Source organism: Mangifera indica, chromosome 10 (assembly GCF_011075055.1).
Source record: "Mangifera indica cultivar Alphonso chromosome 10, CATAS_Mindica_2.1, whole genome shotgun sequence".
In the NCBI taxonomy this organism is placed as follows: domain Eukaryota; kingdom Viridiplantae; phylum Streptophyta; class Magnoliopsida; order Sapindales; family Anacardiaceae; genus Mangifera; species Mangifera indica.
Window position 1 is genome coordinate 2,663,183 of NC_058146.1, and position 17,726 is coordinate 2,680,908.

The following is a 17,726-nucleotide window of genomic DNA, read 5'->3' on the forward strand; positions in this document are numbered from 1 at the left end:
TAAAAGCACGATAAGGCCAGCTTGACAAGACCATGGATAGCAATATATGATTAATGGTTTTATAAATAGGATCAGATTCACCCATCTAATCAGTTGAATTGTCATTTACCAGTAAAAATGATTTTAATTTATTTAAAAATTATTTTTAGAATTAGACTAGATTAAACCGATTTAAATTTGATGGTTTAAATAATTGAATCAAATAAAAAATTATATTTACTCTGGTTAATACGAAAAAAATAACTTTAAAAAAATCATTATTGAACGTAAATCTAAAATCAAAGTTGAAAATATATAATTCAAATGATCCAATCGTTAATTAGATTAGACTACTTCATCCACCAGATCCAGTTTGATCTAGTTCTGAAAACATTGGTATTATCAATGAATATCTCTTTCGAAGTAAGGTAATTTACTTATAATAAAACTGTCTCAAAGCAAAAAATTAATGAGAAAATCCCTAAAAACAGCATTCTGCCCGTATGGTTGGAACTTTCTCAGTAATCATCAGTGAAGCAAACGCAATTAGCCTTCACTTAAGAATGAGCCTATGCTCCCATAGTAAATGAAGAATGACCCAGAAAGAGAACTCTTTTGCCCAAACTCTCAACCTTCTCATCAGCTCCCTCTTTAGCCTTCAAGTTAATCTCAAAACCTTGGAGTCCTGTAGTTCCATGTTCACACACCTCAATGTCTTCTTCAATCGGTCTTATTTGCACTCCTTTTCGCACACTAACCAGAATGCGCCTCCTTTTCACCATGACCATTTGCAGCATAAAACTGATATTTCAAATAATAAACATCAAATTACCTGCCATTCCAAGTGTTGACGTCAACTTTGTACCCATGCGGTGTAGGTAAGATTAATGGTGCTATCTTGCACAAGTAAATAATTGTGAATCGAATAGGGTTGTAACTCTGTGTAATTAATAAAGAAATACAAAGTCGATTTTAAAGTGGTTCGGCTTATTATTTGAAAGTTTATGTCCAATGTTACCTTATTAAATATTCTGACCAAGATCAAACACGACAAATATAAATGTTATCAGAAACCCTTTTTACATCTACATATATTTATAAACTACATTAGATATATATTTAGATTCTAATATATTTAATCTAATCATTTAAAACGAAAGTTACAAATCACGTTTTTCCTTTAAAATAGAAAAAAAAATACTATAAATAATTATTTTATATCTAAAAAAGATAAAGATGAAAAGTGTTTTAGTGAATTGAAAAGTTACGAAGATTTGTTATTTCTCCTATTTTTGAGTGAAGGGATATGATATTACGTGAAAATGATATGTTTCCGCTTGAGTTGATCCACAGGTACATGACATGATTAGTCCTTGCATATAGTTTACATAATTAGTTACTTATTTGACATGAATTTGATTAAAGAAGAGTTTGACTGTATCACAATACTTATTAGTTTTTAAAGTGTAAATAAAACTTCAAAAACTCTCTACCTTTCTGTACAAGTGAACGAGACATAAATGATCAAGATCTCATCTCTAAGCATGTTGTGAAAATGATATTTTAACTTTTCAATCTTAAAGTGGACTAGAGCTCATGTAGACATAATTTAGGGTATCTTATATTTTTTTCTAAATAAATAGTGTTATGACAAAATTGGTGAAAGAAGCTCTTTATATATCAGGTGCCTGTTCTCTAAAAGTACTCTACTAATATGAAGAAGCTTTGACATTTGCAGACTTCAAACAGGGTAAAAGGAAGTTGGGAGATTGCCTGTATAAAATCAGTTATCAATGCCCATACCGGATATACCAATAGAATGATAATGCCAACCGAGTTTGATATGCCATTGGCTTTTGTGAAGGAATTTCTGAATCCACCACATGCTTGGATGCGCTCTTGCAGCAAATAGCAAGCAATGACAAGACACATGGCGACGCCAACCTGCCCCTTAAGGTGCTTGCAAATAAACTGGGAGCTCCCACTATCTGAAGCAGCAAAGCCCCAGGCATTTCCAGCCAAGCTGCAGTTACAGACAAACAATGAGCCAATATATTCTTAAGCACGAGATACTTTAGAGATCAAACAACTTTTAGACTCAATCCAGTTATGATGTGAGGCAAAATTCCCAGATGGTGAATTCTAAAGTCAAGTATCTATTCACATCATACAAGAAAGTTCAAAAACGATCAAGTAAAATTGTGAGTAAAACCAGTGTTTTACCTGGAATATATTCTAGGAAGAGAGGGCTTAGGAGAGAGAATGCCAGTGATCCAAACATCTCCCCTGCATAGCAACATAATTTATTAGCACCAAAGAACTGGATATTATGTTGAAAATTCACAGGAAACAGTTGCTACATGTGGAAAGAAAATTCACCTTAATATGTTGAAAATTAGAGAAGGAAAACTAAAGAAGATAGATATCAGGGACGAGTAATCCAGTAGGAATGTTAGTTTTCCATTTCGTTTGATCCAAGACCAACAAGTAACTGCAGCCAGTGTACAGGTAACTTGAATCGTGAAAGTTCTCAGGTGAACACAAGTAATAATGAAAATATTACAAGGAAACAATAAGATTTATAGCAAGCTAAGCCAAGCCAAACTTGAGCATGTCTCAAAGTTGAGCCAAGCTTTGAACTCAACTCAAAACTATAATCTAGTAAATAATTATGAAAATGACATGTATTGATATATATTAGTTAAAAAGACGTTATTTTACTTTGTTTATATTAAATCTTTTTAAACTCACAAATTTGCTACTTGAAACATCTCCAAACTCAAGCTCGAGTTTGCTTGAGTCGAACTTATTTTCAAACTCGAATAAACTGGGCTCAAATTCAACCATAGGGATATCATACGATTTGCAAGAAACAGGTTAAGAGAGCATACATTGCAGCAAGAGAGGCAATCCATTCAAGAACAGAGGTTACAAATCCCAGTAATCCACCAAGCTTGATTGCATGAATAGCCAGCTTATTAGCAGCCACAACAAACTCTTGCACATCGGAGCTGACCAAATCCCTCGTAACTTGTTCATTCCTCATTGCCAAGTAACCACTCTTCTTTCCCATCATTTTGGATTTCGATCTAAACACACAGAAATAAAGCTTTGACTGTTCACACGTGAAGACAGTGCAATCAACTGGGGATTTTCGCCAGCTTCCGAACTTTTAATATAGGGAAATAATTGAGAAGGTATAGAGAATTTAGCAAATAAGTTGGAATTTGTTCGAATATATAAGTGGTGTTTTTCCTGAGTTGATCCCATTCAAATTTCTTACTCGACAAACTCAAAATTATTCCGGTAAAAAATCAGGCAATTGCTAATCACATTTTTACTACTTAATTTGTTTATTTTAAAGTTTATTTTTAATGAAGAAGACATTACTTAAGAACACGATGAACGTTGAATTGTTGACATTGGTGAGATGGTTTCCCAAAACTTACAGAAAGATTAAGAGGAGAGAGAATTAATAAGGCGAATAAAAATAAATAGTACAAGTAATACATTAGCAGCTATCCCATTATATGTCTTTAACACCTAATAAATGTACAATTATTTTTTCTAATAAGAATAAACAAAAGAATTTTTCACCTAATAATGAAAAAAGGGAGGAGAGAGACATTTTTCCATTGAGAAGGGACAACGATTCTCCATTATCTTCGCATCAAGAACCAAGTAAGAACGAAAAAAGTTTTTCCTAAAAAAATGGAGATTAAAGTATGCACCCCCTCCACATCCCGTTGCCATCTCTACCCTTGCTGTGCCCGATAAGAACAGTGTTATTTACCTAGATTCTATCCATCAATCAACATTTTGGCTTGTCTTGACTACACCCTATTGATGGGGCATCATAATAAGTACAGGTCCGCACTAAATTCAATACAATCCCAAAAAACTAATCCGGTGCAATACGAGCAAGCAGAGCAAATGTATTCCAAGATGTGGCTACTTCAATGATAGACAAATGAAGTCTGAAAGTTAAATTCGATTTTCAACCCAAAAGAAAATTGTTTTACGAATATACAACTAACTAAAATAAATCAACTTGATCTATTCTTCTCCAATAAAATTTAAGTCCTTTCTCTCTACCAAATTACACTAAACGTTTTCAGAGTACAAACCAGGAGAACACTCACCAAAGCCAGGACTATGTCTATGTTAAACATTACACTTCATTTGGACTATCAACTGTGTCCCACCTAAAAGATGGACATATCTGGAGGTGGTCCATAGACAGTCATCCACGAAAATGGGATCATCCATTTCTCACCATTATCACCTGAAAATAACCACTAGTGCATTAAATATGGTTCCTTCATCTCATAAGCCATCTACCATCTTGACAAAATCGGCAGGTTCATAGAAAAGGTATTATCATGTTTAAGAAACTCACAACTTCTGTATGCATTGAATATATTATGATGATCAAGACATTATGTTAGGAAAATAAAAAGATGTCAAAATACTGCATCATGATAACAATATGAATTAACCAATGTATGTACCACAAAAAATTGTGGAGTTTGTGCTGCAAAAAATTATATTTAACTTTGATATCCAGAAATTTATTCAGAAATATTAGTAGAAAAAGGAAAAACAAGAATTTGTTGCATGGGATTAGGCCAAAGAGGGGCATCTGATTCCTATAATGCAAGAGAATATTGTGAAGCAAACAACTGAAACTTCAAAAGAACTCAGTTTTCATTCAAACTATGCCATTCAGGATGTTCCTATCAACAGAATCATCTGAAATGTGGTTGACTTTAGCCATAGAAAATTAAGACAGGTGATTACCAATTATAAATGATAAGCTTATATACTTCAATAATTTATTAGCATTAAAAACCCCCACAAGAAAAAATATACTGCAGGTCTTAAACTGATGCATGTATGGAAAACCTCATAATGATGATGAAAATTACAACAAAAATGGCAGGTTCAATTCCATGAATGAATTTGCTATAAGTGGTGGTGAATGCGCTGTATTTCACCTACCTCAGATGTTTATTATTATTACAGGGAAAGAGAAGAATTGGTGAGGTATAGGGATAAGAAATAGGTTACTGTGCAACTCAAAAGTAAACTCACCATGAAAATTGTCAGGATTCAACTTCAAGAGTTTGCTAGCTGCCTCAGCCAGGTGGAAAGCATCAGACATATTGTCCCCTTCTGAACAATAATACAACAAGCATGTAACCTTCAAACCACGGGCCTGATTCAAAAACCCAAAAATTCTTGTTAGTAAAATTTGCTTTTAGAGTAAAAACAACTTTTCTATTCTTGTCCTGCATTGTTGCAAAGCCAATGTGACAAGCTCTTAGTGTTTAAACGGATGTTCAACTGTTTTTGTAACTTTTTTGTTCCTTTTGAAATAGCGCTGAGGCTTATCCAGTATACTAGCATGCACAAGTGTGGCACTCTTCCGTATTTGTTTTAATTTTATTTTTAACTTATCCCAAAGGAGGAAAAAAAGTGTTGCAGTTGGGTGACGTATTAAAATGGTCAACATACAATTTCCCACACAGAGAAGTGTCACAAATATTATATCAGTAGTGGTATATGGTAAGAAGAAAGTGAAGTTGTGCATATCCCAGGAGCAACCTTAATGATAAAGACGGAAAGGCAAAACTGAAAATGTAAAAAAGAAATAAAGAATACAAATTAACCAATCAGCAGTTGGTAGGAACCACTAGCATGAATAACAGGTTCATCATGATTTGAAATTGCACCTTGAAACATGAAAATAGTGCAGCAAATGGCAAACTTGGATAGTAGTCTTCTTCTTCCAATTCATCTTCAACTGGCAAACTACTGTCCTGGACAGTGTCTCCTACAGCTAAACTGCTAAGATATTCCCAACATCTCTGGTGTGGGTTGTATTCCTGCAGTCTTTTCCATCCAAGTTGTTCACAGTAGTCATCTGTCCCATCAGCATTGCTGCTAGATAAGTAATATATCTGCAGACCACTAACATGACGACAAAATGTTTTTGATAAGAAATAATACTTAAATGATAGCAAAATGATTATTCATCTTAATTAAAATCCAAAAACTACAAGCAAAATGTCATCAGGTTGCTAAAGAGCTCCCACACAAGAAACTTTTATATAAAAGTCTTTTTATTAGTCTTGAAAGAACTGTTTGTTTGTTTTCAACCATGAAATGTACACCAGCAAACTGGCTCTTGAAGCTAGGATGAAAGACCAAAAAAGCTGTATTCATATGTCATCTAGTAAAAAATCGAGTGAAAAAAAAAACCCTACAATAAGCAGTTTCAAATATCAATAATTGGTTGACTTGGTGCCTTGAAATGCTTAGTTTCCTAACAACAGACCCAAAAAAAAAAAAAACTTCTACAAAATATATATACCTTGACATATCAATTCTTTGCAACCTCCCAAAGTCTAAGCCAGAAAGCACAACAACATGTTTTTTTCCACTAGCAACAGCAAAGTCTGCCAAGTTCTTAGCATATTCAATCATCATCCCCTGTATATATATGATCATAAAAATAAGACTGTATACTTTGAGGAAAAAGTAAAATTTTATTCAGAAACACAAAGTGACACTGTACTCAGGCCCTCATCTAGGATAGCCACCAAGAGAATATGGTTGGTCACCATTTTCTTTCTCTTTTCAATGGAAAAGAAAAAGATTATGAGGACAAATTACATCGACATCCATAATCTTCACCAAGTGAACTCCTCTTAGCCACATATAAATAACCAAAGTATGCGATTACACTAACAAGCATAACTTTTTTAAACCACTCAATGAAAAGCTCTATTTACTAAAAATCCTAAGACACCATATCACAGTATCTTCAATATTACTGTGCCATTTGTTTCATCCAACTACGAGTTAGCACCACACTCTCTTAATAATCACAACTCAAGACACTCAGATAGAATTCATATAACTGATTAGTCCTCACTACTTCCAGCTGAAATAAATCCAACGCTATTCATTACACATCAAAATCAGAAGATTTTTTGTGATTAACCTTACAATATGCAAATACCTTAACAACGGGAGATCTTTGCTGCACAAGAGTCAGTCCACTAGACGATGACTCATAAGCTACAAACACAAAACACAGAGTTATGAGCCACTCAGCTCAACATTCACAAACATTGAAACTAGAAAGTTAATCACACCTTGAAGAGGCAGAGCAAGATCGCCTCGTGGACTCGGCCGATAAGCGTCGTTGCCGACACACGGAAGCACGAAAGGATCGTCCAAATATCCGACTGTTTCGGCTCCAGTTGACGATACGATAAGGTCAACAGCTAGCTGGCCTACATTTCCGATCGATAACGCAGGCTGTGATTCGGATTTCAAAAATTAAATTAAATTCATAAAAGTTGATTAAACAAGATTGGTAAAGCTGTATAAAATGAGAAAGATGATAAATTGTACGCACCAGAATTAGATTTGAGCAGTCTTCGTTGAGTTGTTTGCCTTCTTCGAGAACGAACTCCATTGCTAAGAGAAGCGATGAGACTATCAGTAGCTACGGTTTTGTTATAGCTAACTGATTCTCGACTTGGAGAAGAGGAAAGTAGTAATGGGCCATGAGGGAAACTATAATGGACCGAATTTGGCCTGGTCTGTAAAGGGTAAAGATGGAAATAAAAGCATTTACACTATTGCTATATACACCGTAATATAAAAATTGGCCCAACTTATACGCTTTTTAAGATTTCTAAAAAAGGATAGATATTTTTTCACATAATCTAATAAAATATAAAACTAATTTTGTATATGTTAATATTTTTTTATTAATTGAAATAAAATAGGGACTTTAAAGATATATTCTCACAAATTATGTCCTTAGACACTTAAAGTTAAGGAATAAAAGGTGAAGAGTTAGTCAAATTATACATTGTTTGTGAATAAATTTAGAATTCAGCTTATGATAGAGTCTTCATAATAAATAGATGAAGTAGGCTTTGACTCTACCAAAAATACTGAAAGAATCTTTCAATTGCTTGAGAAAATATGTTATCCTTATGGAGTAGAGTCATATCTATATAGAGGGAGAATGAAAGCTTAGTAGTTTTTTTTTTTTTAAGTAAAACTAATATAAACAAGAGACAAAGAGACCTCGAAAAAGAGATATTAAAAACAACTTAAGCTCATCTTTTCTTATAAGAAGGATAGCCAACGCATTGAAAACAATGAGCATGCAGATTTGTCCAAAGAGAATACTCAATACAAAACATGTTTCTCAATAGGGTAATAAAAGCCCAAGTAAAAAGAGATTTGCTGCGCCAAGGCATCCGCCCATAGTTGGATGGGATAACTGGAAGCTTACTAGTTGACAGGATAGAAAGCAAAACTCCTTGTATTAGCAAGTCAAATTATGACATGAGCTCGGTTATCCACACAGCTGCCACTTGATGGGTCCTAAAATTAGTTAATTATGCTTACATAAGGCAGATAATTGCATGGGTTTCTTCATTAAAGGGGAACATAGAAGCCTCTCTGGACGGTGTCAACAGTAGCTGTCACCTGTTAGGTAGCTCCATGTCTTCCAAAAATAATACGTCTGAACAGAAGAAAGCCAAGTGTACAGACGACAGAACGAACAATGGCCGCAAACACCTTGATTAAACATTGTCCGCCATGTTCATTGGCTACTCTAGATCCACAGATTTCTCACAAGGAAATAAAAAGCCCAAGTAAAAAGAGACCTGCTGTGCCAAGGCATCCATCCATAGTTGGATGGGAGGACTGGAAGCTTAGAAGTTGACAGGATAGAAAGCAAAACTCTTTGTACTAGCAAGTCAAATACATGATGATGACATGAGCTCGGTTATCCACACAGCTGCCATTTGATGGGTCCTAAAATTAATTAATTATGCTTACATAAGGCAGAAAATTGCATGGGTTTCTTCATTAATGGGGAACATAAAAGCCCCTCTTGAAAGTGTTAACAGTGGCTGTCACCTGTTAGATGGTTTCCATGTCTTCCAAAAATAGTACGTCTCAACAGAAAAAAGCAAAGTGTACAGACTACAGAACGAACAATGGCCGCAAACTCCTTGATTAAATATTGGCCGCCATGTTCATTGGCTACTCTAGATCCACGAGTGTCTGTATATACCCTAATATTCAGTGAAACTGTATACGCCACATTTACATTATCTTCATGTTAATGAACCAAGAACCTGCCACATGTCATCCCCATGAACAGATAATCTTCATGCATACGTAACCATGCATGGCGTTAGCAGAAGATAACTATGTAATTTAAAAAAGATTAAAAGTGTCATCAAACCCACAAATTTACTAAAATATTCAGCTGATAATAATATGTGTGTGTGTGTGTGTGTGTGTCTGTATGTATGTATGTATGTATGTATGTATGTGTATGTTAATCTAAATATGAAAAAATTGGCCTTTACACTCATCGAAAAGCCAAGTAGTTTGGTAGAAGTAGTGGAAATTTCACTGCCATACGCTAAACGACACTGCTTCAGATGGTGCCAAGTGTCGTTTTGGGAAAATTGAATTGGTGGTGGCATAAAATATAATTACACCTTGACGCGGAATCCACCTTTCTTTCCTGCTAATGTTCTTAATTGAGTAGTGAAATTTAATAATCAATTGACAGAAGGAAAGTCATTGTATATCCAAACCAATGAAGAGGAGCCGACGTAGGCGGCTGCCGTTCAAGAATGGTTGACGATTGGGCCGCGTTTGGGATAAAAAAATTGCGAAACAAAAATGTGACTGATTTGGCTTGCCCACCTGAAGGCAAAAAAGTGAGAAAGCGTTCCTTAATGCAACCAATTCAATGAATAGACCATTATGCGAAATGATACATCAATTTTATAATATAGAAAATTGTAACATCTTATACTATGCTTTTCTTCTATGAAAACTAATTCAAAACTAGAAATAGATTCCATTCATATACTAAACATAATAAACTCATCTGAATTTAGAAAAAAATTGTCATTATAGTAGTCATATCATATATCATATTTTATATCAAAAATCTAATTTTTTATATTATATATTGAATATCATATCGTATAATACATCTTTTCTAAAATAAAAATCATAAAAAAATTTTAATTAACACATCATCATTTTAGAAAATATCACAAATACCCTTAAAAATTTTAGATTTCTTATATAACCCTTATTATATCATTATTTTCTTTAAAAAATATATATATTTGTATTGATAATATATATCATATTGTATAATACGTTTACTATATTGTATGAATTTGATACACCTCATAATATATATTATTTTTTACTTATATTATATCGTATATCGTAAGATACTAATAATTATAGTATGAGTCAATTTCTTTCTAATAATAATATGTTGCATGTTTTAAAAAATAAGCTCAAACCTAAACTGTGTCTAGACTAAAATCAACTTCTAAGCATAATATTATAATTATATTGGAATTGACCTTAATTCTTCTTAATTGTTCAATATAAAGTGACCTACCTTACTTACATTATATCCTTAATTAGTTGAGGTTTAGCCAGGGATTAACAAGAATGAAATGTAGGGCGGTTATGATCAAAATAAAAATAAGGGTACTTTAAGATTTTACATGTAAAAAAGGGAAACAACTTTAAAGGGAGGGTTAGGTGACCCTCTTTTAACCCCACTCTCCGCCCTTTAATTTAACAATATTATTTATTATATTATATAGTATTATTAATGTGAGATAAAAAAATTTTTTATTGAAAATCTCTTATTTGAGTTCAATTATCTTGGAACATCTGTCCGGTGAGGTGTCATTGATTGAGTACCAAAATTCTTTGCTTCCATACAAAGGTTAGGTACATCCGATTTTGCGGCCAAATGCATGTGTGTAGCCAGGTGTAGTCCTTTCGCGACCTAAGTTTTTCTGTCTTTATTTTTGAGAAAGTCGATGTCGTAAAGCACATGCATGCAAGCTCAAAAAATTGTATGGCGAATTTACCTTTGTCATATGTTACATGTGTGTGGCTATACAATATTACAAACAGTCGAGTTATTGTGAACCGAAATTGCTAATACATTTCTCTATTATCATAAATATTTATATTGGCAAAGGACTATTTCCCACTTAAGTTTAATTGTGTTTCAAAAATTACATCTATAGAGTTTAAAAATTTTATAGTTTTATTCATTGACCAACTGAAATTAAAATTTTCTATTAGAAGTAGAGGTAAAATTGTCATTTTATTAATGGTAAAAAAATATTAAATTTATTAGATTTTTTCCTCCTAAATTTTAAAAACTAAAATTTATCTTTACCTATAGTTTTATAACTTTGAAAAATAACATTTCTTCTCCAAATCTTAGAGTTTTTTCTCCCCTCCCCCTGTCACCATCTCCGACTTGGACAACTTTTCCTTTCCATCTCAAATTGTTGACCGACGCACAAGAAGTAACCTATAATGAATCTCTTCATCAGAGACGAAGAGATGACAACGAGATGAAGAGATCTATTTCAGGTTACTTCTCGTGCACTAACCAATTGTTTAGGGTGAAGAGGGGAGGTCGTCAGTATTGAAGATGATGGTCGAAGGGGTTAAAAAAAAATTGAAGGAGAAAATATGACTTTTCAAAGTTAGAAAACTTTAGGTGAGGTGAAATTGTTAGTTTTTAAAACATAGGAGAAAAATATAATGAATTTTATATTTTTTTAATATTATTAATAAAATAATGATTTTACATTTATCTCTAACAAAAAATTTTAATGACAATTACGTTATAGATAAAACTTTTAATTTTTCAAATCTCACAGGTATAACTTTGGAAACCCAACTAAACTTTGGTGGGAAAAAGTCCTTTGGCCTATTTATATGTCCCATCTCCCTGATACTTAGGGTTTGAACGTGTAACAATTATGTACATTTACATGTTCATATGATGAAGCATATTTCTTAATTTATTTAAATGGCATTTAATACACATTATTCAATAATTTTAATTATATATATATGTATATAAAATAGAGTAATTATATATGAATAATTTTATATATAAATTATTATATGTGGACATATAATTAGATAATTTTAAATTAAAGATAAAATAATATTTACTTATATAATGATATATTATTGTTTGTGTTTATAATTTTATTGTATATAATAAGTGAAGAACAAGCAATAAAATTCCATACAAAAATAATCTTACATGTTTAGCAAATTGAACTTGAATTCCATAAATAATATTATGTTATTGCTGAGTTACATCTCATCAATTATCACGCTCATCTATTTTTTCTTTAAGATGTCGATTGATTAAGAATGTTCAAAGGTTAATTTTCTATTAATATCTTTTTATTTGATTTATTAAATAATAAAAAATTTAGATAATTTTTTATTTTTAATGTTGATGTGTGAATAATATAAAGGATGATAGGATTATAATATTCACTTTAGATATTACTAAATGTCTTTATTTATTTATTTTTAGGACAAAAATATAATATTTTTAATTATTATAATAAATAATATAAAAAATATATTATAATAATTATACATAAGGAAATTTAAATAAATGGCCAAAGGACTTATTCCCACCCAAGATTTACTTTTTTCTCAAATTTTTATCTGTTAATTTTTTAAAACTCAAACACTTATTCATTTGTTAAATTTTGTTGTTACTATTATGAATAAAATTGTTATTTTAAGTTTTTTTTTTTTAAGAAAAATAATTTATCTTCATTTTCTACTTTAGTTTTGAAAACTAAAATTTTTTTTCTAAAATTTAAAAATTTACTTTTTCACCCTTATCATATAGGGTTTTTAGGGTTTCATATTTTAGAGTTAACAATCACCCCCCCCCCCCCCCCTCAAAGTTCAAAATATTGTACAAACAACTTAAAAATTTATTTTCTTTTTTTGACAATCATTTTTCATGACCATTCACTATCATTTTTATTAGTGTCTTACTAAATACAATAATTATTTATAATTATCTATTTTTATTAAATATAATAATAATTTTGATGATAAAAAAATAAATAACTTAAAAAGATTATTAAATATAAATTATTATTGGACGTGATTATCATAATTAATGACTATTTAGTAATGAATTGAAACTTGTTTTAAGGGTAAAAATGTTTAATATAATTTATATCTTAGAAATAATCTATAAATTAAAGGTATACAATTAGTATACTATTTCATCAGCCATTAAGTTTGAAGGTGGTAAGAAAAATGAAGAAGAAACCCACGCGGCATCGTGGTGCTTTTGAGCTTTGACAAATTCCAAGAGTCAAACATCTAGCCTTAACAAATATTGTCACGTGCAATAATATGAGCTAAATTAAATTATAAATTAAAAATCTTAAAGATTATAATGTTTCCACGTGGCAGTACCCAATACCTCTCTCACCCGCTTCTGTTCCTTCTTGTCTATTTATACAAACTCCTTTCCGCTCCATCAATCTTTTAACTTCCTGTCAACAAACAACTTCTCTCCTCCCTTCAATCTTCCGTCGAAATCTCTCCCATTTCCTCGCCGGAAAGTTTTGGTTTTTTCTGTTTCGTTTTCTTAAATAAATTTGAAGCTATGAGAAACGAGCGATGTGGAGCCGTGGTTGTGGAGCGGAGCAATCTCCACAGACCAAAGTTAGGCTCTCTTTTGAACTCAGATTCCATTGCGATATTCAACAGTAACAAGTTCGACGACGACGCCTTGAATTATCGTAAAAGCTGTACTTCCGCCGCGACTTCCAGCTGCTATACGAATTATACCAGTACGCCTACAACAACGAGTGGCGAAGCTTCTCCTTATCTAATGTCTCCCTGGAATCACACGGCTTCTCCTTACCACGAGTCTCCCTGGATTTCGCCTTCCTTTAAGGAGAACTTGAACCGTAATGGCCTGATTGGCTCCATTGTACGCGAAGAAGGTCATATATATTCGTTAGCGGCTTATGGAGATTTCTTATACACAGGTTCGGATAGCAAGAACATAAGAGTTTGGAAGAAACTGCAGGAGTTTTCAGGATTTAAATCGAACAGTGGTTTGGTTAAGGCCATTGTAATCGCCGGCGACAAGATTTTTACCGGTCATCAAGACGGGAAAATCCGAGTGTGGATGATTTCAAACAAAAACCCGAGCGTTTACAAAAGGGTGAGCAGTTTACCAACTTTTACTGAATTTGTCAAAAGCTCATTCAACCCGAGGAACTACGTTGAAGTTCGACGGCACAGAAACGTTCTTAGAATCAAACACTACGATGCCGTTTCGTGTTTGAGCTTAAACGAAGAACAAGGACTGCTATACTCAGGCTCCTGGGATAAAACCCTAAAAGTTTGGCGAATTTCAGACTTTAAATGTTTGGAATCAATCCAAGCCCACGACGACGCCATTAACGCCGTCGTTGCAAGCTTCGATTGCTTCGTCTTCACGGGATCCGCTGACGGAACAGTCAAAGAATGGAGACTAGAGCTTCAAGGGAAAGGGACTAAGCATTTTCTGGTCCAGGATTTGTTAAAACAAGAGTATGCAGTGACGGCCCTGGCGGTTAATCAGGAATCGGCCGTGCTGTATTGTGGATCCTCGGATGGGTTGGTGAATTTCTGGGAACGTGGAAAGCAATTTTCTCATGGTGGGGCCCTCCGGGGCCACAAACTGGCCGTCCTCTGCCTAGCCTCGGTGGGCAATCTAGTGTTCAGTGGCTCGGCTGATAAGAACATTTGCGTATGGAAAAGGCAAGACGGCGGGGCCCACTCTTGCTTAGCTGTCTTTTCGGGTCACACTGGGCCGGTCAAATGTTTGGCCGTCAAAGAAGATCATGATTCTGAGAACAAGCAAGATCAACGGTGGATAGTTTACAGTGGCAGCTTGGACAAGTCAGTTAAAGTGTGGCGCGTCTCAGAACAGCCTCCTGAATTACAGGGCTTCGCTTCGCCGACCCAATAAAACGATTCTTTCTAATTTAAAACAACTGAAAGGTGACGCGAGGTGAATAGAACGTGAGGAGCACGCGGGGTTACTTAGGTTGCCACGTGGAGAGTCCCACGCAGGCAATCGGAACAGTGAGATCAGCGGTCTATGGAGCATCTGATGAAAACTTGGGCTTGAAGGCAAAGCACTGTTGTGGACGGCACCGCAGAATCCATCAGCTAATAGAATAGAAGCATGCCACGTCATCAACTGTAATTTGTAAATTGTAATTATGAGATGATTTTATATTTTTTTTCATCTTAATTATTATTATTTTAATTATTATAACAATGAAGCACTTGAAGATGTGTAATTATTTTAAAAGTATATATTAATAAACTTTGGTTTTGAGAGTTATTTTATCATATGTATGGTAGCCAAATATTATCTTCATTATTATTGATTAGCTCTATTTGATTGAATTCCTATAATCATCACAAAATTTTAAATAAGGTTTTTTATAATAAATATATATATTTTTATTATATAATTTAAATATATAAATAATATTTTTTTATATGATTATATAATACATCATTTATATATTTAAAATATATATATAAATATATATAATATTATTTTTTATTATGAGTATATCACACCCAACGTTCCCAACTTTTGTTAGGAAAAACTAATAGTTGGGCCAAAATCTTTTACAATGGATTTGTAAAGGAAGAAAAAAGAGTAATTTTATTTGAGTAATATGAATTATTTTATACTAGTGTCAACAGTCCAGTTCGCCACAAATGTCTTGCTGTTACTAGGAGAATGATGTTCTATCAAGGCATCCGCTGTCAGTACAATTGGTTGGGATCCTCACTTGAGAACTCATAACTACTTAATTGTTTGGAGGCCAAATGACTATTTCCCACGGGAAATTGAAATTTTTAGCACTTTTTTATTCCGTGTATACAAAATTGTCACCTATCCTAAAGCTTTCACAAATATACCACAACAGTACTCACCTTCCCCAAAATACCCCTCTTCAATCTTTCATGCATAAATTCTCTCTCCTCTTCTCTGCAATTTTTTTTTTTCTTCTTCCTCTTCTTCCAAAGTTATAAAGAAATCACTCTCTCTTCTCCCTCATCTTCAAAAACAAAAACAGGAAGGAAACAACCAAATTCTTCAAATTAAGAATTCTTCAAAATAAGGATTTAAAAAAAAAAAGAAAAAAAAAAGAGCAACCTACAAGATAAAAAATGACCATCGAAGAAATGATCATGTAAGATGATCATGTAACAGTATTTAACTGGAAAAAGAAAAAAAAATTGATATAATATCTTATATAATTATATTTTAATTATAATATAATATAATTTTTGGCGTTTTATAATTTTTGGGGGTTGGCGGAAACGCCAACCCATAATACTTTTTTACAGGCAAAAGGTTGGCGTCACCAGGCACCAACCCATTATATTATATTATAATATAATATAATTATATTATATTATAATATATTATAATTATATTATATTATATAATTATATTTTAATTATAATATAATATTTACTATATTATAATATATATATGTTAATAATGTAATATATTATTTATTATAATATTATATTATATAATATTTATTATTTATTATAATATTATATATATTATATTTTATTAATTATATAATATTATAATATAATTATAATTATATTATATATTAATATATAATATATTATATTTAATATTTACAATTATATAATATAATTATATAATATATAATTTATATAATATAATATATTATATTATATAATTACAAATATTAAATATAATATCTTATATATTAATATATAATATAATTATAATTATATTATAATATTATATAATTAATATAATATAATATATATATAATATTATAATATATAATTATATATATTAATAATATATATAATATAATATTTTATATTATAATATATAATATAATATTTTATATTATAATATATAATATATTATTTTATTATATATAATATTATATTTATATATATAATATTTTATATTATAATATATATATATATATATATTTTATATTATAATATATATATATATATATATATATATATATATATATATATATATATATATATATTAATATATATTAATACTGCCAAAGGTTGGCGGGGTCGCCAACCCTTGGCGTCGCCAAGGGTTGGCGATGCCGCCAACCTTTGGCAATTATATATTATATATTATATATATAATATATAATATTATATATAATATTAATATATATATATTAATAATATAATATATTATTTATTATAATAAAATATATAAAAATAATAATATTATATATAATATAATATTATTTATTATAATATATAATTATTAATACTGGAAAAAAATATATTAATATAATATTATATATATTATATTAATATATATAATATTATATATTATATTATATAATTATTAATACTAGAATATCTTTAATATTATAATAATATATTTTAATATTAATATACTATTATAATAAAATAATAATTATAATAATATAAATAATATATAATTATAATATTTTAATTAAAATATAATATAATATATCATATATTAATATAAATATATAATATATATATAGAATTAAATAATTATACATATATAAAAATCATGCTTTGCTTTACAAAGGGTGGGCCCACCCTACATTAATGCTACAGGCCAATTTTCCCTTATCGCCAACCCAGACTTCTTTTACGTATATTTTATAAAATATAAAATTATATTATAATATAATATTATATATATATAATATATAATATATATAACCAGGGGTTGACGATGCCGCCAACCCCTGGTAATAATTATATATAAT

General features: G+C 31.2%; 3 protein-coding genes across 3 annotated transcripts; 1 reads left to right on the top strand and 2 right to left on the bottom strand.

The window, feature by feature from the left end:
* Positions 1-391: 391 nt before the first annotated feature.
* LOC123227629 lies at positions 392-3,504 on the bottom strand. Its single transcript, XM_044652697.1, has 5 exons — positions 2,871-3,504; positions 2,359-2,470; positions 2,203-2,265; positions 1,783-2,002; positions 392-780 (listed from the first exon to the last, which is right to left on the bottom strand). Exons 3-5 carry the CDS (start codon positions 2,258-2,260, stop codon positions 549-551), a joined length of 510 nt encoding a protein of 169 aa, XP_044508632.1. The 5' UTR covers positions 2,261-2,265; positions 2,359-2,470; positions 2,871-3,504; the 3' UTR covers positions 392-548.
* A 451-nt stretch (positions 3,505-3,955) lies between these two features.
* On the bottom strand, positions 3,956-7,561 carry LOC123227627 (proteasome assembly chaperone 2). Its single transcript, XM_044652695.1, has 7 exons — positions 7,409-7,561; positions 7,143-7,308; positions 7,007-7,065; positions 6,356-6,474; positions 5,715-5,952; positions 5,074-5,197; positions 3,956-4,264 (listed from the first exon to the last, which is right to left on the bottom strand). Exons 1-7 carry the CDS (start codon positions 7,466-7,468, stop codon positions 4,185-4,187), a joined length of 846 nt encoding a protein of 281 aa, XP_044508630.1. The 5' UTR covers positions 7,469-7,561; the 3' UTR covers positions 3,956-4,184.
* A 5,874-nt stretch (positions 7,562-13,435) lies between these two features.
* On the top strand, positions 13,436-15,332 carry LOC123227333 (protein JINGUBANG-like). The gene has a single exon (XM_044652095.1). It carries the CDS (start codon positions 13,538-13,540, stop codon positions 14,894-14,896), a length of 1,359 nt encoding a protein of 452 aa, XP_044508030.1. The 5' UTR covers positions 13,436-13,537; the 3' UTR covers positions 14,897-15,332.
* The last annotated feature ends 2,394 nt before the right edge of the window (positions 15,333-17,726 follow it).